Source organism: Castor canadensis, chromosome 10 (assembly GCF_047511655.1).
Source record: "Castor canadensis chromosome 10, mCasCan1.hap1v2, whole genome shotgun sequence".
NCBI classification, from domain to species: domain Eukaryota; kingdom Metazoa; phylum Chordata; class Mammalia; order Rodentia; family Castoridae; genus Castor; species Castor canadensis.
The window spans coordinates 121,655,215-121,681,337 of NC_133395.1; the positions used below are offsets into that span (position 1 = coordinate 121,655,215).

Sequence of the window (26,123 nt, forward strand, 5' to 3'; positions counted from 1 at the left end):
TATTATTATTGCTTTGTAATACAGTTTGAAGTCAGGTATTGTGATACCTCCTGCATTGTTCTTTTGACTGAGTATTGCCTTGGCTATTCGTGGCCTCTTGTGTTTCCATATAAATTTAACAGTAGATTTTTCAATCTCTTTAATGAACGTCATTGGAATTTTGATGGGAATTGCATTAAACATGTAGATTACTTTTGGGAGTATCGACATTTTTACTATGTTGATTCTACCAATCCATGAGCATGGGAGATCTCTCCACTTTCTATAGTCTTCCTCAATCTCTTTCTTCAGAAGTGTACAGTTTTCCTTGCAGAGGTCTTTCACATCTTTTGTTAGGTTTACACCTAGGTATTTGATTTCTTTTGAGGCTATTGTAAATGGAATTGTTTTCATACATTCTTTTTCAGTTTGCTCATTGTTAGTGCACTTTAACATTAAACTCACTCATGTTGCAAGTTATGTTAAAGCTGTCACAACCAACTCCTTGGAAACTGCTTACCTCTCACATTAAAAGTATAACAACAATAACAATAGTAGTAACAACAGAGAGCACTTGGAAAGTTTATTCCAGCTACAGTAATAGAGGTTTTTCTGTCCCTTACCACTTTGGCAGGCCTCTTGCCTGCAGTGAGCATTGACTGAGCTCAGAGCTCAGAGCCCTCCACTGACGGATAAATGTGGAGTTTCTCACTCATGGGTGTTGCAAGGAAGAACTGAAGTAGGAAGTAAAACAGAGGCATTTGAGATGGGCTCTTCCAAGAAAGTGCTTAGCAAGTGAAACTGCTGGTACCCACAGTCTGTGGCCTATTGACTACAAGGGAATCGTCAAATAAACAGTGAGAAGTTCTCTCCCAAAACCCAAGGACTGTGACTCACATCCCAAGTCCTATGGAGCTATGATTATAGAGACTTTCTGACTTCATGTTTCTCCTGTTTGATGAAGATTAACAAGCTTGATGCTTTGACCTCTCTTACAAACCCAAATTTTTTTCCTCTGCACATTGTGAAACAGCAGGCTCCATTTCCAAGTCCTGGCTTGCTATGGAGATGATAACTACCCCAGAAGGCTTAAACCACTTCACCAGGGGATTTGTCATTAAAGATTCTAAAGTCTGGGGGATTAATGGGATTTGTCAAAACACACTCAATGTCAGAAAGAGGGGAGACTGGTCTCCTGGGACAGAAAACTCCAAAAGTGTTCTAAAGTCACTTGATTTACTTCTGGAAACTGGGTTTCAGTTTTCCAATTCACAATATAAAAACAAATGTGATGCCTGCTTCACAGCTGTTGTAAAGTTAAAATTAAATGGGGCATACAAGCACTTAACACAGTACCTAGCATGTGATGAGTGCTGGATGGTGGTGGGACCTCTGAATCTGCTGTTCCTCTCCTTCCTCTTCTTTCTTCCTCTCTTCCTCCCCTATTCCCCTATGACACTGACTCCTCCCCCTCGTCCAATTTCTCCTCCTCCCTTTCTCTGCTATTTCTTCATCCTCCTCTTCTCATCCACCTGTTCTGCTTCCTATTCGTCCCCTCTGTTCCTCCTCCCCTCTCCTCTTTCCCTTAATTCTCTCCCCCCTCTACTTTTTCTTCCACATACTCTTCATCCCCCTCCTCTCTTTTCTTCTCTCCCATCTCAGCTCCCCACTTCTTCTGCTCCTCCCCTTTGTCTTCCTCTTTATTTCAGCATTCTATCCATCTCCATAAACCAGGATGCCACATTCACCTGCCACTGTCCTGAGAACAGAGCAGTTACTAAAATGGAGCTCTGTTTGACAGATCTATCCCCTTCCTTGAGTTGCCAATACAAGGGGACCAAGCTGTCCTTTGGTCACACTGAGGTAATGAACTAGGTGACTATGTCAACCTACCTATGGGACCCTACAGGACAGAAGGGATTTGAGAGGCTGCCAACCTTGTCGAAGTTGAGCCAAGGGATAGATATCAGGACCATTTCAGACCAGGACACCAAAAGAAAACGTGGCATCAATGACCCCAAAACAGGACAAGGGGCTCTCACTTGACCATGGATATAAATGTGCTTCCATTTGTCAGTTAATAGATTCAAGCTGTGCTGAACAATAGGGTAGCACTAGCAACACGTGGCTATTGAGTATCTGAAATATGGCCAATATTAATGAAGATGGACTGTAAGTTAAAAATTTCTGTACCACGGTGTACTGAATTTCAAAAACTTAAAAAACTTTCACATACTTAAAAAAGGTGAAATCACTTATTAATAATTTTAAATTGATTCATATGAAATGACAATATGTTTGACATATTGGATTTATTATATTAATATGTAATTAATATAAAAAGTTGCTCCAGTTTTCTTTTTGCTTTTTTATGTGCCTACTATAAAACTTTAAATTGTATGTGTGGCTTATATCTGTGGCTCTGGTAGGTGGCTGGGTTAGGGTCTTAAAAATCCCACCCTTGGTGGGTGCCAGGCTGTCCTCTCCAAACTTCAGGCCTTCTCATTCCCTATTCCTACCACCTGGTCCACAAATTATTTACTATTGTTTAAATTGAATCATTGTTTTAAACTTAAATAAATTTTATTTTCAATAAGACACTATGTTACTTCTGAATATAGAAATCCAGCATTATGTGACATAAATAAAAGATAAAGATAGAAAAAGAATCCCAGAAAACAAACAGTGCTATATTCTAGCTAAGTACCATTGCTAGCCTGAAGGCTCTGATGCCGGGGCCAGTTTTCCTTGATAAAAAAAGAACTCCCTAACTAGGTGTGAGAGACAGATTAGCACCCCTCTGAGCCAAAAACCATGAAGGAGAATGCCTTTGTCCCTGTGTAGCTCAATGTGATTTATTGCTATGTCTGTGTTCCCACCATGGTAGGCAACCTAATCTTCAGAAAACCCAGACATAATGAAAAAAACCATACACTAAACCAAACGGGAACCCCAAAGTACTAGATTCAAGTCTACTTACTTTTGACAATTTGGACGACATCATCTTCCAAAATGGATGCTACAGCTTTACCCTCTCACAGCTGCTGTGAAGATTAAACAGTCTTTTGCTACGGAAGTCTGATGTTATTATTAGTAATACTTCAAATGAAATAATAAAACAAACCTATAATTTCACAGAACAGAAAGTTGTTTCATTTAAGTCCCCACTTAGCATTTCTCTCTTCCAAAACACAACCAAAGCTTTCCTTTCAAATGAGTCACCATCTTGCTGGTTTCTGTTTCCAGGCCCACAGCCTTGTTCTGAGAGTCCTGGGAACAGAATTAGCACCATGAATCCTCTTGCACTGAGCATGAGGGCATGTCAGGACTGCTCTGTTTCTAGAAAAGGCTCTGAATGTGAGCATCAACGACATAAAAAAACAGCAAGGCCAGCAAGGAGGCAAAACAGATAAGAAAGTCACTGACTTGAAATATTGCTAATAGGTAGAAATGGAATGACTATGTTTACCCATAGCCTTTAGAGCTGTGGTGGACCACTATCAATCAGACAGAGATGGAGACAAGTTAACACAGTTCAAAATAGTTTTTTGTCACCGAAGATGACTCCCTTTGTAAGAACACGACCAGCAGCACTATTACATTAAAATATACCCTCACAAAACAATTCTGTTAACAGCCATTTATGACAGCAACATAACATTCTCCAAAATATAAATGGAACCAAACCACCCAGAATTAAGCTGGGCTGTTTCCTCTGTCAAGGAAACTTTCTTGGTTCGCTGAACAGACACTCCAAACATATTGCAGAAACACATCCAGATTGCATGTCAAAGTCCTTTAGATACAGAATGAGACCAATGCTCAAAGTCCACTTATAAACTGCTTAATGAACCATGGGCAAATACATCACTTAACCCTCTTGGTTGCAATTTCTGTAGGGTTAATGACTTCACTGACTACTTCTTGGGGACCACACAGATTCCAAACAGGAAAGCTTCCGAATGTACCTTCCGAATGGCAAGCTGTCTATTCTATGGGGACAAATAACATAAGCAAAGCTAGCAGAAGACACCTTTAAAGGGTTAATACATGCACCAAGATAACCTGACAGTAATGTTACAAATTTACCCTCCAGGCAGCACTGTCCCTGTTAGGTAGACAGGAGTAGCATCTGTAAACATGTACATTCTCAACTGCATCATCAGAAGGAAGTAGCCACTTACCTTTCCTGGTGCAGAAAATGGTTTTAGGCACATCCATTAACCTGGCAGTCAATAACATAAATGAGAAAGCCATTTCCTATTCAATTTAATTTCAAGCCTTTTGATTAGGCTTTGCTAGTAAATGTCATTACCACCTCTTTAACAGGTGTTAATCTCCTGGTTTTATAAAGATCCGAGGCTCCAGTGCCTTGGACAAACATCTCTAGCTAAAATTTAAGATGTTTTATTTTTATTGTATAACATTTATGTTTGCAATCTTCTCTGATTTATGGGAAGCTATAGGTTTAACATTTACAGTACATGTAAAATTTCTTTCTAAGTTAACCTTATTTGTGTAGAAAGCATATTTGCCTTAAATGAAATATTAAACAATAACACAGGAGGTATGTTGATAAAATCAAAACTGGTTAGGTTGTACTAAACTGACCAGAATTAACAGAACATCAATTAAAGTAACTATCCACATAAAATACATCAAAGAGCATATGTTCTTCCACATTTTCAGAAAGCTCATGATATGCTATGAGTCAAGCCAAGTATTAATTATGAATGAGGCATTTAATCTGTCTGTGCTTCAATTTCCCCATAAGTAAAACAGGGCAAATATAAATAGCTAAATTATAAGGTTAATGATGTCTGTAGAGGCCGAGCCAAAGGCCTAGGATATAGGAAGCTAGGAAGTACTTGGGAAATGTGAAAAATCATTCAGGATCCCTCTGATCTCCTCTGGGCCCAGGAGGTGACCTGTATAGGTCTCTTCTGAGAGCTTCCTGCCTCCTGCCTTCCAGCTAGTTTGGGCCAGTGGGGAGGATCAGCAGGAATTTGGAGAATGAGAGAAAAGTAGGGTCAAATATTTACTCCCATGTCTTACTCTCTGCAAGTGAGCCTCAAACTAATGTTTATGCTTGAAGCCAAAAGAAAAAAAAAATTCAAGCTAATATACTGTTTAGCTGGTATTTTTGATATGGTCTCCCCATCTTCATGCTCTTTTGGGTAATAGAAAGCCTGGCTTGAGTTTACTTTTTAAAACCCTTAGTTACAAATATTCTCAGTTCTAATGATATCTATTATTTAATCTAACTATAAATCCTGATGCTGCTGTAAGGACAAATAGGGCCATGTGAAGTTCTATTTGGGACAGCCATTCATTTAATGAATGGTTAGTGCCTTGATCACATTGACATACTATTTTTATTAGGCCTAATTATAAAATATGCTTTAATATATACAAGCAAACTGGGCAGACTGGTGCATACCTGTAATCCCAGCAGTCAGGAGAGTGAAGCAGAAGGATTGCAAGTTGAAGCCAACCTTGGCTACATGGCAAGTACACAAACTTATGTAATACAAAGTAAAAATCATCTATAACCCTAAATTCTTAGACAATGTTAAACACATAAAAATAAAATGTTTTACAAGATTGGGACTGAGACCAGGGTGCCAGTGGCTCATGCCTGGGAATCCTACCTACTTGGAGAGGCCATGGTTCAAGGCCTGCCTGGGCAAATAGTGCATGCAACCCCACCTCCAAAATAACCAGAACAAACTGGACTGGAGGTGTGGCACATGCTTTGCAAGTGTGAAGCTCTAAAATCAAACTCCAGTCCCACCAAAAAAAAAAAATGGGATTGCAACTATTTTGTTTTTTCATATTCATTCATTGATTCTCTCACTCAACAAACATTAATGGCACTATTTCTGCCAGTCTCAACAATGAGCAAGGTGGACAAAGTCCCTGCCCTGGAGCTGGCATGGGAGAAAGACAAACAAGGAAACATATTTTCAAACTGTGAACAGTGCTAAACAAAGAAAAAAAATCAGGAAATAGAGATAAAGGGAGTGTTGGGGGTATGGCTCAAGTGGTAGAGTGCCTGCCTATAAAGTGCAAGACCCTGAGTTCAAACCCAGTACCAAAAAAAGGGAGAGAGACAAACACACAGAAAAAGGGAAGGTGACCAGTAATGAGGACCTGTTAAGGTGAAAAAGTAAGTCATGCATCTCTGAGGGATAAGGAAGGAATTCTGTACCGAGGAATATCAAGTGCAAAGGCCCTCAGGTAGGAATGTGTCTGGCCCCACATGTGCAGGTTTCAACCCTGCTACTTCTGAGGTAGCTTAGAATTAGGGAAAGTTTGGGACTCATAAAAAATATATGACTTGATATTGTGTGTGTGTAGGTTGCCCATGCCTTGCCCAGGGATGGCTCAGACTGCCTTCACCTAGCCGGAGGGCTGCCCATGCTCTTCCCACTCATTGATTATTGGATGGGAATCACCTGGTTCCTCCCGTCCCATGGGTCAGCATAAGTTTTAAAAGCTCCTGCAGAAAGGAAGCATGCTCTTGCTTCCAGACTCCACCTGGGCCCCACCATGCTCCGTTTTGTATTTCCCTTCCCTAACTTTTAATAAATTCCATTTACACCAGCATGTCCTGCCGTAGATTCTGCCCCACAGGACATGAAGAATTTGGAAGTCTTCTGATCACAGACTACTAACTCTTCCACTTTAGTCTATCAGAAACATTTTCCCTTGTGTTCATTCGTTTAATGACTATTTACTGAGCACCTGCTATGTGTCATCGTGAATAAAACTCTTCCCATGAGATACTTACCTTTTGGATGGAGAAGATAGAGATGATGAAAAAAGCAAGTAAAAAATATACCACTTGGTAAAGGGAAACTGAGAAAATTAAAACTAGAAAAGGAGGATAGGAGACTGGTTTGGGGAGTGCTATGGATGTGTGGTTAGAAAGAAAGCATCTGGGCCCGGTGACATCTAAGCAGAGACTTAGGAAGAGAGTGAGCCATGTGCATAGATGGGGAGGGGAATGTCCCAGTTAAAACCTCTGAGTTGCCAGTGTTCTTGGTGGGTTCAAGCAACGGCCAGAAAGCCTATGAGGCTGCAGGGCAGGAATGGAAGTCAGACAGGTAGTAAGAGCAGGCCAGCTCATGGTCCCTCATGAGCCTCTGTATGGCCTTTGGTTTTTATTCTCAGGAAGGTGGGAGTGATTGGCAGTCTTTGAGCAGTGAATAATTTACATTAAATAGAATTACTCTACCCACTGTGCTGGGAGTAGATGGATGTCAACAAATAATGTTCTACAGCATTATTTTTAATGGTTGCACATTCATTGTCCTGTCATCAGATATATAGCTGGCTTCCAATTTTTAAATCATTTATAAATGTTGACGTTTACAACCTTGTTCAAAATCTGCGTCTTGCCACTTCTATAGACATAAATGACTTAAGACAGATGTCTGAATGTGTAAGTTCCTGCTCCAAATCATCATGGTATTTATATTGTTGTTGATGATCTTATTATTGCATTTATTGGTGATTATTAAAGTTTATATTCGCTATTTCCCAGGCAGTGATAAGCATTTTACTTATAATCTTATAAAAAAATCTTATTTGATCTTCACAACCATCCCATGAAACAGATACCATTATCTCAATTTACAGAGAGGCAAACTGAGGCTTCAAGTGGTCTAGAAAACTGACTAAGGACACAAAGTTAATATGTATGAAATCAAGGATTCAAACCCAGATCTGTCTGATGACAGAGTCTGAGCTTTTAACTCACTTAAGGGATAATTTATACAGGTCCTGCTTTACAAGATGGTACTAGGAGACAAAAGGTTGGATCAGCCTTCTAAAAACACCATATTTAATCCAATGACATAGATCCTTGAAATCAATCATGAAGTTTCTTTACAGAAAATGCTTCACTACTATTTTTCATATATAAATTTAGCAGTGTACTTGTTTAAAATAGGAAGATCATCATTCCTTAAAGAAGGCATGAAAAGCATTATAGAGTAGTCAAGCACACAGGCCGGGAGGCAGATGGCGGGGCTTAGACTCCTGGCTCCTCCACCTACTAGTTCATGACTTTGGGCACATCTGTTTCCACAAACACAAAATGAGAACAGAATTAGCATGCATTTCACAGTGGTATTTGTCAGGATTAAATGACCTAATACAATTGAACTTAGAATAATGCTTAGTGCTAAATAAATGTTAGGTATTATTATTTGAACAAATAAATCTAAAAATTTTGATATAATTTTCTCCAGTTTCCAACTGAGAGGTCTTCATAGAATTTTATTCCTATTCCACTATCTACTGGCCTTTTAACAACTCTGTTTCTAATTACAATGAGTATAAATAATGATAGATACTGTTGCATAGTTGGAATTGTATGGTTAACTATGAGCCCTAACAAATATGTAATAGCAAAATACAGAATCTTGTTTTGCATGTTTTTTATCTTCCATAAGACTTTGCTCAAAACTTTGGCATATTACTCAAACTTACTATTTGAATGTGTGAGTGAATGAATGAAATAAGGTACCTTATGTTCATGAATTGGAAGATATAACATTGTGAAAATGTCAATTTTCCTCCAACTAATCCTCAGATTCAAAACATTTCCAACAATGTAGGTGGAATAATGGCTCTGCAAAGAAGCCCTCATCCTAATTCTTGAAACGTTGCATGGAAAGGAGGGACTAAAATTACAGACAGAACTAAGGTTGTTGATGAGGTAATGTTAAAATAGTGATGCCCTGAATTATTTGGATGAACCCAATATAATCACAAGGACCCTTAAAGAAGAATAAAGGGAAGTAGAAGAGTGAGTTAGTGTCAGACTGACACAATGTGAGAAGGAACAGACTGGCCTTCAAACAGACTGTTTTGAATATGGAGGAAGGCCAGGGTCCCATGAAAGTGAGCAACCTCTAAAAACTAGGAAAAGTAGGAAAATGGATTTTCCCCTAGAGACCACAGAAAGGCCTACCAATACCTTTATTTTAGCTTCGTGACACATACTTTGGACTTCCGATATCCAGAAACATAAGATAATCAATTTGTGTGGCTTAAAAAATAAAGAATGAAATAAGGCAGCAATTGGACATGAATAGAACATTGTGATTTGACATAGTCAATATGGTTTGTTTGTTTGTAACAATTCCCCCATTTCAAATTCAAAACAATCACTAGAGTTTCTTTATTCCAAATGATCATATTAATTTTGAGACAGCTATAGCTATTGTATTTGTTTTGCTTCTTTGTTTACTCCTCTTCCTTATTCCAAAAAGGACTTAACTTATAAGTATGTATAAAACTCAAGATGGAATGGAACTAATTAAAAATGAGAAGGCAAGAATGAGCCAGAAGGATAGGGACAGAAAACAAAGCAAGGAAACTACTTGCTAGGTGGGCAGCAGAAAGGAGCTCCTTTGTCCTTATCAAACAAAACCTGTACGGCAGAAAGGGATGACCATTTTAGAAAAACGTCTCCAAACTACTCATGTCCTAAAAGCTCTGAGAATAAGTCATGAATTGGCCCTAAATATTCTAGAGCCAACATGGAAAGGTAAACTAATGAGTTACACAATTTACAACCACCACTGGATAAAAAGGGGCTGGTTCCTCAGAAAATGTAGCCATTGTAACTTGTGAAACCCTCCAGAACATTCACCACAAAGTTCACACCTAAAGAACTCCAGGTACAAACAGCATCACTGGAGTATAAGAGGTCCCCCAGTGCAGGTCATTCAGTCTCGATGAAAAGTCACTCAGTCCCACCATGAGGACATGACAACATAGGCAAGGCAGAAACTCCATGATCTTGGGTAGGAAAGAAACACAGACCAAGAAAACTTAGTACATGGGGGACTCATTGTTTAAAATAAAAAAATAGCCTTTTTCTGAATATGCATCAAACTTACTAATTGCTTTTCCAGATTGATGTGTTTATTATTTTAGGTAAGCAACACATAACATTTTTGCAGTAGTCAAATATAAATACAGTAAATCTGAAAATTTGTCCTACTACATTTGAACCTGGTATGCTTAAGTCTTGCATGGTGTTTCCTAACTGCCACCCCTCTTTGAACCACCAAAGAGGATATGAGAAGTAGCCCCTACCAGAAATTTGGAGATGTTTCTTTAAAATGGTCATCCACTTATATCATAGAGATTCTATTTGATAACAATGAACACATAGCATGAAGTTTTCAGAGTCAGACAGACCTGGATTTGGATTCTGGTTCTGTTATTTTCTGTTGCCTTATACCTAAGCTTCCCAGGGTCTCAGTTCTCTCACCTTTAAAATGGGAATTAAAAATACTAACATGATTATTGTAAAGTTAATTTTATATAAAACTTCTTACTCAGAGTAGGCACAAAACATTATAGCTATTGTCTTCTACATAACACAGGTCCAGGCATAAAATAGCTATTACATAGGTTTGTTAAATTAACAAGCAGGGTCCTGACCAATAGCAAAAAAAAAAAAAGAAAAAGAAATTTTTTTAAAAAAATTAACAAGTGGGTGAAGAAATGAATATTGCCACCATCCAAGAGTCTTTTTATATTCTGGGTGATACTGGGGTTTGAACTCAGGGCCTCCACTTGCTAGTCAGGTAATCTGCCACTTAAGCCATGCCTCTAGCTCTTTTTGCTTTAATTATTTTTCAGATAGGTTCTCATGAATTTTGCCTGGGGCTGTACTGGACTACAATCCTTCTACCTAGGCTTCCTGTGTAACTGGGATCACAGGTACATGCTAACACATGAGCTTATAATCTGAGATGGAGTCTCACTAACTTTTTGCCTGGGCTTGCTTTGAACTGTGACCCTCCTGATCTCTACCTTCTGTGTAGATGGATTCAGGTGTGAGTCACCATTCCCAACCCCAAGAGTCTTTACCAATTGGCAAATATCTCTAAATTCTTGAACTCATCACAGCATAGTAGTTAAGAGCTTGGACTCAGGAGCTATCACTGTCTGTGGCATCTCAACTATTCCCTCAGCTTTCCATGTGCAACTCCTCTCACAGAGATGTTCTAGGAATCATTACATGAGGATTATGAAGTCTTTGGCATCATTCCTGAGACATAGGAAGCATTCAATACATGTATTATTATTTATGTCATTATAAACACAATTTCATACAACTTTCTTTTATTTGTTTTTCAGCTTGTTTTTCCTGGTCCTGATGCTAGGGATCTTGGGATTTTTGCAAAAGCCAAACCAAGAGGTTGTATAAACGAATTGATTTGTGTCTGGAACTCACCCCATTTTCCTTTCCTGTTTTATCTTTGTTCCTGCAGGACTTCATTGTCACCGTAGTCTTTTCATTCTTGTGGTTGGTGGGTTCATCTGCTTGGGCGAAAGGACTGTCTGATGTCAAAGTTGCAACAGATCCCAAGGAAGTTTTGTTACTGATGTCAGCTTGCAAACAGCCATCCAACAAATGTATGGCTGTCCATAGCCCCGTCATGTCCAGCTTGAATACGTCTGTGGTAAGTAAATTTTTATCTATGTTCGGCCTCCCAAATCTTTGTTTGCCAGTCAATGAATAAGAAAACATCTACAAAGCCATCTTGGAAATTTCTACCTCTAAATCTAGGGCAATCTAAAAAAGGTAATATTTCACTCCAAGGGCAGCATGATCTTTTGGCCTTTGAGTTTTCATTGTCCATATACTTCAATGCCACCAATTACAGAGTTCTTGGTAAAAACCCAGCAGACATTAGCAGCATCAGCTTAGATGACAGTCAAGTCAAAACTCTAAGCCAGAGCAGATATAAAACCTAAATGTTAAGTCTGAAGTCTGCCAGAAGTTAAAAGGAATATTTGACGGCACAAAAGTTTCCTGGGAGCAAAACATTTAAACAGCACCTAGTTAGAATACACACAATTGATTGCATATAAATATGCAGACTTAGTAGGGTACAAAAGGAAATATATGACATGAAAAAGTACTTGCAATAGTTAATGGTAATTTTTTTTATCTTCTCCAAACTCCTGGTTTAGTTACTTGATGGTTCCAGAAAACATGCACTATATTAGTTGAACAAAGTCAAATATTGTCATCAAGTGTATGGTTCTTACAGAAAAGGAGGAAAACTGACAGTAGCGATGCTAAATTGAATTCTTAAATTTATAAGTGGGCGAACTTGTGTTACTCCAAAGAAAGAAGCTGTGCCTGAAAGAGACATAAACTATAATGGCAACAAAAGGCAGCATTTATCGAAGTGTTTGCTAAAGGAACAACATTCTTTAGCAAACCCTAAAAAATATTTATCTTTGCTTCAAGGTTAACCTGTGTTTCTACAGCTTTCTGAAATTCAATCTGGGAAGGCACTTACAAAGGTGGAAAGGGCTGCTACTCTGCTCCTGATGGTTCCACTGTGCACCCTGGCTTGGTGAGACAGTAACCATGGAAATACACTAAGCATTAGGGGCTCACAATAATTTTTATTTATTGTTGAACACACCTTCTGGTGACTACTTGAAGGAGTACACTGGTTTACATAGATGCCTCTATAACTTGTTCATAGACATAATTTAATGAAAGTAATTGTAACTTTGATCTCAAAATCTAAGAGAGCAAAGATTAAATTGCTTGATATCTTTATTAGTTTAATAACCAGTCTCCCAATAAACTATGTCATTTGGCATGATCCTTTGAATTCTACTTCTGATGTTGCTAATAAATTTTAGACTAAAAGATGGGAATTATGAATGATGAATAGTGTGTTTTGTCTCCTGAAACCAAAACGAGGTATAGATTGAAACCAAATCATGTGATATATATTAGGAGCAGATCTAGTGGTGATATAATCTTGTATCCATATCAGTTAAGAGTCTTTTAGTTCCCCGTAACAGCAAAGTCAATTCAAACTGGCTTAGGCAAAACGATCCTCCCATCCCTAAAGTCTGTTCTCTGGACTTCACTTCTGGTATCAATGTCTGCAGTCTTTCAAATGTTTGATTGCAAATAAGAGAAACTGACTCTAATTTCATCAAGAAAAAAAAGTTGTCCTTGGAAAAATATCAAGTAGCTCATGAACCTGATGAGACTTGAAGAAATAAGAAATGGCAAAATCTAGAGTAAAAACAAGGTTCTAGGTGCCAGATACCAAAGAATGGTCTGAGGTGCCAATGCTGGGAAGGTTTACCTAACCTTGCATTTCTCTGCTCAGGTTGCAAAGTTCCAAGAGAGCGCTCAAGCCAACTGACTAAAACTTTGGCTCTGCAAAGGAAACCAGATTTGTATTACCAAAATCAGGGGAAAGTATACTAATTAGCCAAAAACATAATTTTTTAAATTATAAACTTGCCTTCCTTCAAGTAATATTGAGCTAGCTTATACAAAACTGAAAATAATTGGAAAAACATCAGAAATATGCCTTCCCAGGGTGGATGACAGGGCCAGGGACTGGAAAGCAGTCAAGAAACTAGGCAGTTCCTATCTTCTATCTCTTATCTTTGCCTCTTTTTCTGTCTTTCACTATCTCTGTGTTTTTCTGTTGAAAGATAATGTCTATTACACTATTCTCTCTTAGAATTTAATTTTTTTCTTTTACACAGAGCAGAAAATAACCACTTTACTATTTCTAAGTTTATATGTCCTTTTAAAGAAACATAGCTTACACATGCCAAAATGACACAAGTCTAATTCCAAATGTCTGGTAGACAGAATCTCAATTAGCCCACCTTCACTCAGGTGTCCACTTTAGTCTCATCAGCGGTAGCTGGAAGTAGGGAAAATGTGTAGTGAAAACATGGCTCACTCTACCAGGCCAATTGCAAGCTTTAGAGAAGGTGTTAGATATACCCCACAATAGGTGACCTCTACACGCAAATGGGTCAGGAAATAATAATCATATTTTCTGCCCTGGTAACAAATTTACTTTTGTCAAAACACTTTGGCATCTGTAATTTGACATTAACCCTGAAAGACAGGTGATCTATATGCAGATGTTACAAAGTCTCTGAGGCTCAGAGACATTGGTAATGTTTCCTGATTTAGTTATAGCAGTGGCCTAGCTGAAGTAGAGCCAAGCTCTTCTAATGCTGTTCCCAGTCAAAATGGTTAAAGGCACAGTACAGGAGTGAGTCTTCCAGAGTTTGAATCCTGCCACCACTATGTGATAATCAACTCCCATAGACAAATTATTTCAGCTCTCTAAAACTTAGCTTCATCATTTGTAAAATGGAGATAATTACAGAAGTTATAGTCTTTCAACAAGATTGTTGAAAGAATTCAGTAAGATAATCCATGGAAAATATTCAACAAGGTGCCCAGAATGTGGCAAAGACTCAAGAAAGGCCAACTGAAAGCTGCTACAAAAAATGAACTCATAGCCAAGCACTGGTGGCTCAAGCCTGTAATACTACATTCTTAGGAGGCTGAGATTGGGAGAATAAAGGTTCAATGTCTGCCTGTGCAAAAATGTTCATAGGACCCCCAAGCCAATTGGGGAGAAGGCCAGGCATGGTGGCATGTGCCTGTCATCCCAACTATGGTAGGAAACTTAAAATAGAAAGATCACAATCCAGGCCAGCCTGGGCAAAAAGCAAGACCCTATCTCAAAAATAACCAGAGTAAAAAGTGTGGGAGTTATAGCTCAAGTGGTAAAGTACCTCCCTAAGCCAGTGAGAAGCCCTGAGTTCAAACCCCTGGACCATCACCAAAAAAAATGCATTTAAGTTTTAAATGTCATATAGCCCAAAGTGGGGAAAGAGAGTAAAGAATGTTTTTAATCTCCTAACTTTGATGAAAGGTTCACTGAGCATAACTGCCTCATCCATAATGTCTGCTGCTGCTTCTGCAGCTTCACTCCAGGAAAACTTGATCAATCTTTTTGTATATTCTACATTCCATCTGCTGGATGGAATCCTTTCCTATGCTATGCACAGACTCTATCTTTCTGTCATTCCCATGTCTGAGCTTCAATCAAAATTCTTCCCTCAATTCTTCCCAGATAAAATGGCAAGAAAAGACTCAAGGACTCATATACTCCTAAACTGTGTCAGCCAAGGGAACTGTGATGCCTCTGTGATGACAGGGACATAAGAAACTAGTGCACCTGAAATACGCCCATTGAGATGCCCTGTTTATGTTCTTACTTTTAAGTTACATTTTCCTGATGTCTAGTTTTCTTGAGTATCCCTTTTAAAAACCTGACTAGCAGCAAGGGGAAAGGAGAGGTCAAGAGGTAGGAAACAGATAAAATTACAGCCTTGGACAGTCATCTCTTCATATCAAAGATTCTTTGATAATTTTTGTACCCATCTATTGATATATACTTACAAAGGCACAATTCAATCAAGATCTCCCCTTGAGAGTACATCCTAGTTACTGAGCACATGGTTAAAATGTCTTATGTATAAATTAGAAAAATGTTAGTAATTGCCTAATTCATTTTGATTGAGCAACTATTACACCTTATTTAAGCTTTGTATCTCTTGTAACAAGTAGCCCAGTGGCACAAGATTGTCAACTAATGTTGAAGGAAGAAAAGAGATTGGAACAGGAAAAAGGAAGAAAGGTAGGGAGGAAAAGAGAGAGCTGGGAAGGTCTCCCTAAACCAATCTTCAATTAGATCAGTTGGGGGCCTACTTAACACCATTTTGGCAATTGTCATCTCTCAAGAATGTAACCTCACTGTCAAAGCCCACTTCAATTTATGCAGCAGCAAAAAAATCAGTAGCATATAATTCATGGAAATATTCTAGAAAATTAGCTAGGTGTGGTTGCTCACGCAGGTAATCCCAGCTACCTGGGAGACAGAGATTGAGGGGATCACGATTCAAGGCCAGCATGGGCAAAAGAGTTTGTGAGGCCCCATCTCAACCAGTGGCTGGGTGCCATGATATGCACCTGTTATCCCAGCTGTGCAGGGAAGCACAAGTAGGAGAATCATGATCTAGGCCTGCCAAGGCATAAAGTGAGATCCTATCTCAAAAATAACTAACGTAAACAGGGCTGATGGAATGGCTTAAGTGATAGAGTGTCTGCCCAACAAGCATAAGGCTTTGACTTCAAACCCCAGTACTGCCCCCCAAAAAGAAAATGATTCCAAGATTCAGTGCATACTTTACTAGTGTTTACTAAATGTGCCCAGTACCATCTACTTTGTACACATCCACTTTAATCCTCCCAATGGAAAGAAATATTATCTTCATTCCATATAAAAAAACAAGCTCTGAGGTGTAGGGGCAAAATGCCTTGTCCAAGGTCATATAGAGAAAGTACAGTGCACAGGTTACTCTAATTAAAGCTCTATATTACCCCAAGACTAACATTCTGTTAGCACATGGTGCTATGATCCACCTGCTGCTGAAATACTGACATACTTTAGTCAGTGTCCCAGTTCCAAACCCTCAAGGCCCATTGTCTTGATTATACCAGAATCCCTACACACACGCACTCCAGACTACCCAACCATCCAGAACCCAAGGGATAAATTTTGACCCAGCAAGGGACTCCCAGCACCCTACTCCAGAATTCTGGCCATTGCCTAAGTTAATTTTAATTGGCCAGTGTATGCTAGAGTTATGACTAAATATATTTTAATGTTATCACAGCTTTATGTCATACTATTGTTATCTGTCTCCTATGGATTGTAAAACCAGACTCCCTGTGGCTAATTCCCAAGTCAGCCAAGCAGCCTTGGAAAGGGCTGCAGGGCAAGCCATGTAATAGGGACTTGGTTTGGGTCTCTTCCAGTAACAAACTGCTTCCATCAAGCAGTTGGGCCTTGGGAAGCAAACTCCCAATCCTCTGCCTCACTGACACCCTTCTGGAGAGTAGAAGAATTTTAAGAAAGCCTTACATCTAGTTCTTGAGAAAGCCTTTCATACCTCTTGGAAACCTGCAGTTCATTCACAGTCTGGCTTTAACCTTCACTTCTGAATGTGAGAGATCCAGAAAGTATAGCTATTGAGAAACTCCATAGCTGCTATCATGTTTGTGCTATCTGTGTATTATTTTAAATCAACTAATTATCTCTATATCATTACAAAAAATGGATAAGAAATATCTCTAGCCATAAAGAGATGGTAACCTTACAAGTTAATGCACCATTATTAAAGTGAAAATATTCAACCCTATATTACCTGAAGACAATCTTATATACGATGAGTACCTCATTTGGGAGATACTGATGGCTTGAGGGCTAAGGCTATGAAGTCAGACAGAAAAAAGTTTGAATCACAGCTCTACTACTTACTGAGTCATGCAACCTTAGACCAGATTTGTATTCTTGTTGAACTTCAGTTTATACATCTTTACTATGAACATATAATGGTGCTGTCCTCATAGACTTGGAGAATCAGCACATATAAAGCCATTCTTAAAGTGCCTGAGATGGAACAAGCATTCAATAGAGACCAGATATTCTAAATCAAATAGTGCTTGCAAGTGAAAAACTGAAATAAGCCTCAATATTGAAGTGAAAAGTGACTTTTTGTACTGTGAAGGATTTTTCTGAACCTGAGTTTGTCTAAGGTTTCTGTCTAGACTCAACTTTTTTGCTCTGATTCTCCTTCAGGTCTTTGGGTTCTTGAACTTTATCCTCTGGGCTGGAAACATATGGTTTGTTTTCAAGGAGACTGGCTGGCATTCCTCAGGACAGAGGTATCTTTCGGACCCAATGGAGAAGCACTCAAGCAGCTATAATCAAGGCGGGTACAACCAAGATAGCTATGGATCAAGTGGTGGGTATAGCCAGCAGGCAAGTTTGGAGCCATCCTCTGATGAGTTTGGCCAACAGCCTACTGGCCCCACTTCCTTTACGAATCAGATTTAATACAATAGCATTTGCAGTCTTCTGGTTATTGCCTTGCCACTTTCCATTCCAGTGGTAGAAGAATTTTTAAGAGTTTCAATCAATTATTAATGCAGAGAATGTTGAATATAAATCAGAGGTCTATAGTCCTCATTAAAGCAGAAAGGCCTGGGTCGTGATAAATGGTACTTAGAGATGAGATGACATGTGGAGATGTATTATTTATCACAGATGGCTAATTGGAGAGTACCTTGCTATATACATAGATACTTTTATGGTCATTTTGTATGTGTATTGAGATAGTAGAAGCATTTTGTAGCTTAAAGTCTCTAGTATGTAATATGCATAAAGTAAGTTGGAAAGCATTGAGTTTTCCTATGCATTTTGATGCAAAAGACATTTTAATGATTCCTAGAAGACAATTTGGTGTATCACAGCATGCATGTATTATTTTTTAGTTTTAGATTCTGTAGAACTGCAAGTCTCTATTTGCTTTAGATAATTACTCTGTATTTTTTTTACTTGATGAATCAATGTTCATATGAGTTAGTGCATGAGTAAGCATTTTCTCACACAATAAACATTTTAGTATACTTACAAAGAGTTTCCAGTTTGCACCATGAATTTGTTAATTGGATGTTTAAAGAAATATATTCACTACTTTGTATACCTTGCAAATTTGTCTCTTTGGCTTTAGCCAAGTTCCTAATGCATTATAACTAAGGTTTGAGGGGTTTTTTCCCTATTAGTAGACAGTGTTGTGTATGGTAATTGCCCAATATTTATCCTATTTACTTAGCTAAATATTTACATTTGTGTAACTTTCTATGGTGTTTTGTGGCTCTTTTCCTGTGGACCATTGATTAACAAGGCCCAATAATTCTGTGCTTGTAGAATGGTGTTTTCTTAGAATACTGGAGATGCAGACTTAAATATAACATTTAAGATGCTGCTGTGTTGAAGTATTTATCTAGAAAGGATATTCTGTAGACTGCATGGCCAGCCAAACATTTAAATCCTATTTATTTATAGAGCCAATGTGTTCCTCAATCCGATTATTAAAAATTTTCAAGTCACAGTTCAACAGAATTACTATTCTGATTTGAGTGTAACACATAAAGTAAAAAATGGCTTCCATGAGCCACTCTCTAGCCCAAAAAGGATCTCATGAACTTATTCCCCAGAATGTATTCATTATCAAGAAAATGCCAATCTTTGCTTCTTTGTTGTAACTCAATTGGAACACCAGGGACCAATGGGAAGGACACACTAAGCTTCTGCATTTCCAGATAAAAGTTATCAATGTACAAACTCTTTGTGTAATCTGTGATGTTGGAAGCATTTTAACACAAAACAGCCTTGTGTCTTAGATGATATCTGTAACCAGTTTCTTGATCCTGTTGGATAAATCTGTATTGTGATACCTATTTGACCTTAATAAAGTTATTGCATATAATGCTGGTTGAGCAATGAAAAATTATGATGAGGGAACCTGGCTGGCTGCAGAAATGAAAGAACAAGTGTTAAATATAGTGCCATCAATCTCTTCCCTTTCCTTATTGTCTGAGCCCAGTGTTGTTCATTCAGTCCTTCCACCATTCTAGCACCTCCTATGCATCCATCACTGTTCAAGTCACTGGGGATTCAATGGTGAGCAAAAGCAGAAACATACTCTACATCAAGAAGCTTACATTCTGTTAGGACAGACCTACCTTAAAATGATCATGCCCTAATTACACTGTATGCAACAGAGGCCCAGGATTCCATGAGAACATCTTCTAGAGAGATTTGAGCTAATGAGGGAGAAGTCAAGGAACTTCAGACCTGAATATTATACAAGACTTAACAAGGACAGAGGGAGAAGGAAGCATGTCCCAGGCAGAGCAAAGCCTGGAAAAGTGCTCTCGTGGTTGGTAGGGGGCATGAGGGATCAGTTTCTGGCACATAATGAGCAAAGGGTACTATGCAGGACATGTGTCTGCTGACAGGTGCATGGGTGAAAGCTTCCTGGAGGCCGTAATTAGGAATTCTATCTTTAGTCTAAGGAAACTAAGGGAAGGCACTGAAGGATCTGTAAGCAGAGGAGGATCACAATGAGATTAGCATTTTGAAAGTTCTCAGGGGCTGCAGTTTAGAGGGTGAGATGGAAGAGGTCAAAAGAAAACGACATCCTGAGGGGCCACTTTCAACAATGGGGGAAGTGAGAGGGTGGTGTGGGTAGGTCAACAAATGCCTTTGGCAAGATACTTCTCAGTCATTTGGTTACTCCATCTCTACATGGGGACAATGGTACTGTTTCAAAGGATTGATATCAGGATGAAAAAGTTAAGCTCTATAAATGAATTAGAGTAGCTTCTAGCACACAGGAGGGACTGTCTGGGTGTGACTTCCTCTGAAAGAAGAGCCTGAGACAAGGACTTGAGTGCAAGCAGTTTGTTTGGTAGGTGATTTCAAGAGACATGAGTGAGGAACTGGGGAGAATGAGTCAGGAAGGGAGGAGGGAAAACAGCATGTTTCTGTTGCTGGTGACAGCAGGAGGAGCTCAGTTCCATCAGGATCTCTGAGTAATGTTCAGAATGGTTCTGGGATTTTCCATCAACAAATAGGAAGTGTTTGTAATGAGAGATCATGTGAAGGAAAGAGCAGCCAGAAGACATCAAGACCAGAACTCTTTTCAAGATAATTGTGGCAACTGCCACCAGTGATACGTAATTAAAGAGTATGATGTGAAAGTCAAAAAAAAAAAAACAAAAAAACAAATAGGAAGTGGAGCTTTCCTCTACCTACCTGTAACTCTCATTAATGGGGTTTCCCTATACAGGTGGCAACTTTTCCCCATTTCCAGGTGTCACTTGCCAGTATACCAAACACATTTCTAGAGTTTCAGAGAAATAACCTTGAACCCTAACATCTACCATGCACTGGACTAGGAGACAGGGATTGGCATGAGTCCTATCACAACAGCCCTGTCCCTCATTCCTGGGGACAGTGAATTTGAGGAAGCCCTGGAATGTGCATGTATGAGGGAGGTCATTCCAGCATGAGCTGAAAATATCCTTCAAGCTGAAGTTCAAATTAGTCTTACCAAGGAAAGGCAACATAAGGTTTCAAACCACCTACTGTAGTGGTCAAGGTACAATATCGCAGGACTACAGATAATCCCACCTTATAGGGTAGTGACAAGAAATGACCTGGTTATACATGGACAGGGTTAATGAACTGTATAGCTGTCAATTCAGTGATCTGTCCGTACAGGGTTGAACTAAATGTTGAAATAGAAATCTACTCCAAACCTATTAAGCCTGAATTTTTATGTCAAACCTGTAACTATACTGAAATAAGAAAATACACACCCTGGCATCTTTGGAGCTGACATTCAAGATTGGAAGAGTCAAACTACAGACAAATAAACAAACCAAATGTATCAGAATTAATCTTGATTGAATCTATGAAGGAAATAGACAAGGGACAAGGACAGGAAAGAGTGGAATGCAGAGGTCAGTGACAGCCTGTCTGGGAAGGTGACTTTTAAGCTGAGACATGAAGAAGAGGGAGTAGTCAGTCCTGGAGAGAACAATTCAGGCTGAGGAGAGTCTGTATCTGAGATCCTAAGGTGGGAGACTAGCCAATTTCTTTGAATGACTGCTAAGAAAAAAATATTGGGGCTGGGACATGCAAGGGGAGTCAGGAGTTGAGGCTGCAGAGTTTGGAAGAGCCAGATTATAGGAAGTCTTGAAGGACACAAGAAACGTATTATTCTAAGTAAAGTGGGTAGTCATGGGACTGCAATAGGACAAGGACATGATTCAATTTTCACTTTGAAAAGATCCATCGTCAATTGTCTGGATTTGATAACGTACTACAGTTATGTTCGTTGTCACATTGGAGAAAGCTGGGTGAAGGGTTCATGGGAATCTATGTACTATCATATTTTTGCAACTTCCTATACAAAGGAATGCTGAAAATAGATTATTTTATCAATTTATTCAACAGTTATTTACGGAGCTCCTTCCATGTAAAAAGCTCTGTTCTAGGAGTTAGGGATATAAATCCTGACAGATTAGATTTGAAGAATCTAATGCTCATTGGTTTTACAGCCCAGTGCTTGGCAAACAGGACATATGTAGATAAAGAAATAAGATAAATTCAAATAGTGGTAGATGTGGAGGAGGAAATAAAATAGGACAAAATGAAAGGGAACAAGATGGTTGGAGGAGGATGGGCACAGCCTGAGATGCCAGAGGCCCCAGAATAAGAAAATGGTGACCTGCGCTAGTTGTTAGCATTCTGCAATAACTTAGACTGGCTCATGGGTCTTAATACTGGCAGAAGAATAAGTCTTCATTTAAATGGAGCCCTCTGTGCTGTTCTAAAGTCCTAACAACCTTCATTTCATTTGATCCTCTCAACAGCCCAGCATAAGGTAGAAGCGACTATCCCTACTTGAAACTGAATATCCAAGTTGAGTTCCTCCAGAAGCTGACCTTGAGACAAGAATTTAAACACAAATACGGGGCTGGGAAAGTACAAAAGAAAGTAGGGAAGGTAATAAATCCTGCATTCTGGAGAAGTTACAGTTGTGGCCAATGGGTTTCATACCACCAGAAAACATGAAACACAGGGCAGAACACTACTCCACTATTTCCTAACAAGGGGCAAAGGACCTGTGGCATTTACTCACCCACTGAGGATGGCTAACTAGGGAAGAGAGACAATTCTCCAGCACATTTGGACCATCATGTACCTGTCTATGGTGGATGGAGAAAGCTTCAGGGAGCATCAGGGGTGCTAGCAGCAGGAAATCAGCAGGTCAGCCTGTGTACAATGGTCAGTCCAAAGGGACCACTCATAGTGTTTGCTACACTGAGATTCCATGATGTTAAATAGCTCAATCAACTTAATGCCAGGAAAACAACTTAAATGCAAATCCCTTTCCTTTAGGTCCTAAGAAATTATTTGCATTAACTGCCTAGTCTACACAGCATATAAACATGACTTCAAACCCCATCATGTCATGTGACTTTGCCTTAATGTCCAAGGATGCAATTTTAAATAACATCTATAAGATAATAGCTAACATTTATTGAGAATGTCCATGTGGCAGTCAGTAAGTCAAATAAGCACTTTGCATTTAACTACAACAGCACTGTACTAGAGTAAATAGTATTACTCCTACATGACGGTTTAGGAAACCAAACTTCAGAGAAGTTAGATAATGACAAAATCCTTGTGAGTGCTTTCACCAATAAAGGTAGTTCTCCCCCTCCTCCTCCTCCTCTTCCTTCTCTTTCTTCTTCCTTTTTTAAGAATTACTAGGCTTGAACTCAGGGTCTTGTACTTGCTAAGCCACACCCCCAACTCCTTTTTGCTTTAGTTTATTTTTCAGATAGGGTCTCACACTTTTGCTCAGGCAGGCCTTGTACTGTGACCCTCCTACTTTTGCGGCCCAAGTACATGGGATTATAGGTGTATTCCACCATACCCAGCTCCAAAACAGCTCTTAATTGCTACTATCTACTGAGTAGCTGTTCTGCATAGAGAACTCTACATCTACTTGCCTATTTAATGTTCACAGGAAATGCAAAATAAAATGCTATTTTTATACCAATGAAGCAAATGAAATAATTGAGATTCACAGAGATTAGATAATCTTTTCAAGATCATAGAGATGGCAGTGGGTAGAGCCCACCGGATACAGAAATCCGTATCTTTTTGCATCCCAAACTACTTGCTCTAAACCACCATTCTAGACCCCAACAGTGCTACCTCACCATTCTGCTACATTATAAGCCAGGCATGTTTTGCCTGTTCAACAAGGGTGCAATCAACAAAGACCCAGACTAAGTGCCTCACCAGCCCTTCCATAGGGATGCTGGCTCCAAATAGTTGAAAGGAAAGCTTTGTCAGAAGCATTCACCAGCATGAAGTCAGGCTCCATTCACCAAATAGGTTAATTAGGGTCACTAAGACTGCCAAATGTCCAGTTGAACTAAGAATGGTGCTTGAATGGAGTATGAGACTTTGATAGATTTTAGAGCTTCACTGAATTCTCTTCAGAACCTGTTGGCAGCAGGTATTTCCAAGGTTGGCCATGGATCCAGCATCCCAAATGACAACTCACCTCTGTGAATAATACAAATTGGATACAAAGGCTAAGATGGTAATAGAGTGAAGTTCACGATTTTCCTGAAAGTCTTATGTTTTTCTGAAAGTATTTTAAGTCTAGTTTAAGTAGTTCCTTTAAATGGACAGGTCCCCATTTTCTGTGCCCTCGTTTATTGAAAGAAACCCTTGAAAGTGGTTGTAGTAAGTATAAGAGGATTCCTGGTGGCAGAGAAAGTGTTTGCCTTTGAGACTGCTCTTTTATTCATGTATTGATTGCTTGACTTCTTACAGTTTAAGAAGTCTAATTGTGTGTGCTGTGAACTATACTCACTGGCTCTTATGAACTTAGTCATCTCTGTTTCCTAGGAACAATCTCATCTGACCTTTCATGACCATTTGGTGAGTGAGCACCAGAAAAGCAAAAAATTGAATAGTTTTCATATTTTAAATATTTTTCACTTCTTTCCTCTGAACTGACATTTCTCCTTGATATTTTCTCTGATTTCTTCAACAATCAAGTCTATTCCATTTGACCTCCATAGTCATTCATATTACTTACAGAATTTGAGGCATTCCATAGCTGGCAAGATGCACTGAGTATTACTGCTCTTTCTATACATCCTTTTTAAATTCTTAACTCTCAAAGCTTCTATATCTTCTGTTAAATTTTCACAATTGTAATGATACATATTTTCACAGAGCTTAGCTACATGCACTCACTAGGAACACATTTTTCACACAGTTGGTTACCCAGATGAGACTTGTGGTCAGATCTTTGTCTTGGGAGCTGAGAGCTACATCTTACACCAAATCTTTAGGCACTGGCAGATATTCTCATTATCTTTACAATATAAATTTATCATATAAATTCCTAGCTGCAGGGCATAAGCATCAGCTTGAAGTCAGACAGATATGTATTCTAATCTTGGTTCACCACAGACACCAGGCTGTCTGATCCTGGGAAAGTTCTTCTATATCCCCAAGCCTCTAAATCCTCACCTATCTAACTGGAAACAATGGTCTTTGCCTGTAATATTAGTTTTCTTTGACTGCTGAACAAATTACTACAAGTTTAGTGGCTTAACACAAATAGTTTGTAGTCTTCAAAAGTTCAGCATAGGTCTCACTGTACTGGAGGCTTTAGGGGAGAAACCATTTCTTGTTATTTCCAGCTTTTAAGAGCTGCCTATATTCCTTGGCTTGTAGCCCTCCTTCTCCATTTTCAAAGCCAGCAAGAGCAGGTTAAGTTCTTCTTGCATGGCATCACCATAACCTCCTTCCTGCCTCCCTCTTCTGCTTTTAAGGGTCTTTAGTATTACATTGGGCCCGTCTGTGTCTGTCTAATTCAAAGCAATTTCACCATTTTAAGGTCAACTGATGGGCTACTCCACTTCCATTAGCAACTTTAATTCTCCTTTGTCACTGAAACTAACATTCTTATGTTCTGAGATTTATGAGATGGATACCTTTGGCCATCATACTGCTGATCACATTGTTCTACAAGTAAAACATAAAATTATATAATGTAAGCAAATTTCTTAGAAGATTTGCTTAAAGGGCTCAAGAGCTGCCGATTAAAACTGGTAGCTGTTCTAGTCATTAGTACTAAGCTTTTTGTTAGGAATTGACCAAGGTTTATCTATTCCCTGCTGAAGTTCTATAGTAAATAAAAACACATCACTTACAGGTAGGATCACTAAGGTGCAACATATCCACTCAGTCCGGCAAGATAAACATAACACAGTTCTTGCATCAATGTTTTTATAGACCAATAAGAGTGATAACATGTCTCACATTCAAATATAAATTCCCTGAAGGACTGGACCTTACTGGATTGTGCACGCCTGCAACCCCTGTACCTGGAACAGTGCCTGGATTCTACAAGGATCTCAAATGCTTGTTAAATAAATGCAGTGACAGATTATTCAAGCTACTCTGAGTTGCTCTTAAAATATGCAAAGTAGTATAATGTAAGTGATATACTGACTCACTAGGAAGGAAAACAAGTCTTAAATCTTCTTTGGAAAGTTTCTAGCATGCTTACCAGTAGCTCTCTGTGTACCCAGACAAAAAGGGCTTCCTGGACAAGGGGACCTGGAAATCTAGCTCCTCATTGGCTCATCTCCAGTATACTGTTTCTTGCTGTCCTGTACTGGGGCTCAGAAAATAATATGCCCAAATGCTGCTTTAAACTTCAAACTGAGAACATCTGGGAGGCAGCAAATGCAGGAAAGGGCTTTCCCTGACATTCTTGTATCTACCTAA

General features: G+C 39.0%; 1 protein-coding gene across 4 annotated transcripts in view; it reads left to right on the plus strand.

Annotated features, from left to right (window-relative positions):
* Positions 1–19,209, plus strand: part of Synpr (synaptoporin) — a 300,697-nt gene extending 281,488 nt beyond the window's left edge. For all 4 annotated transcript variants that reach the window (XM_074044116.1, XM_074044119.1, XM_074044117.1 and 1 more), the window contains 2 exons: positions 11,283–11,474; positions 17,517–19,209. In XM_074044116.1, the coding sequence (XP_073900217.1) occupies positions 11,283–11,474; positions 17,517–17,774 (450 nt within the window). In that variant the 3' untranslated portion in view covers positions 17,775–19,209. The remainder of the gene's footprint in view (positions 1–11,282; positions 11,475–17,516) is intronic.
* Positions 19,210–26,123: the final 6,914 nt, after the last annotated feature.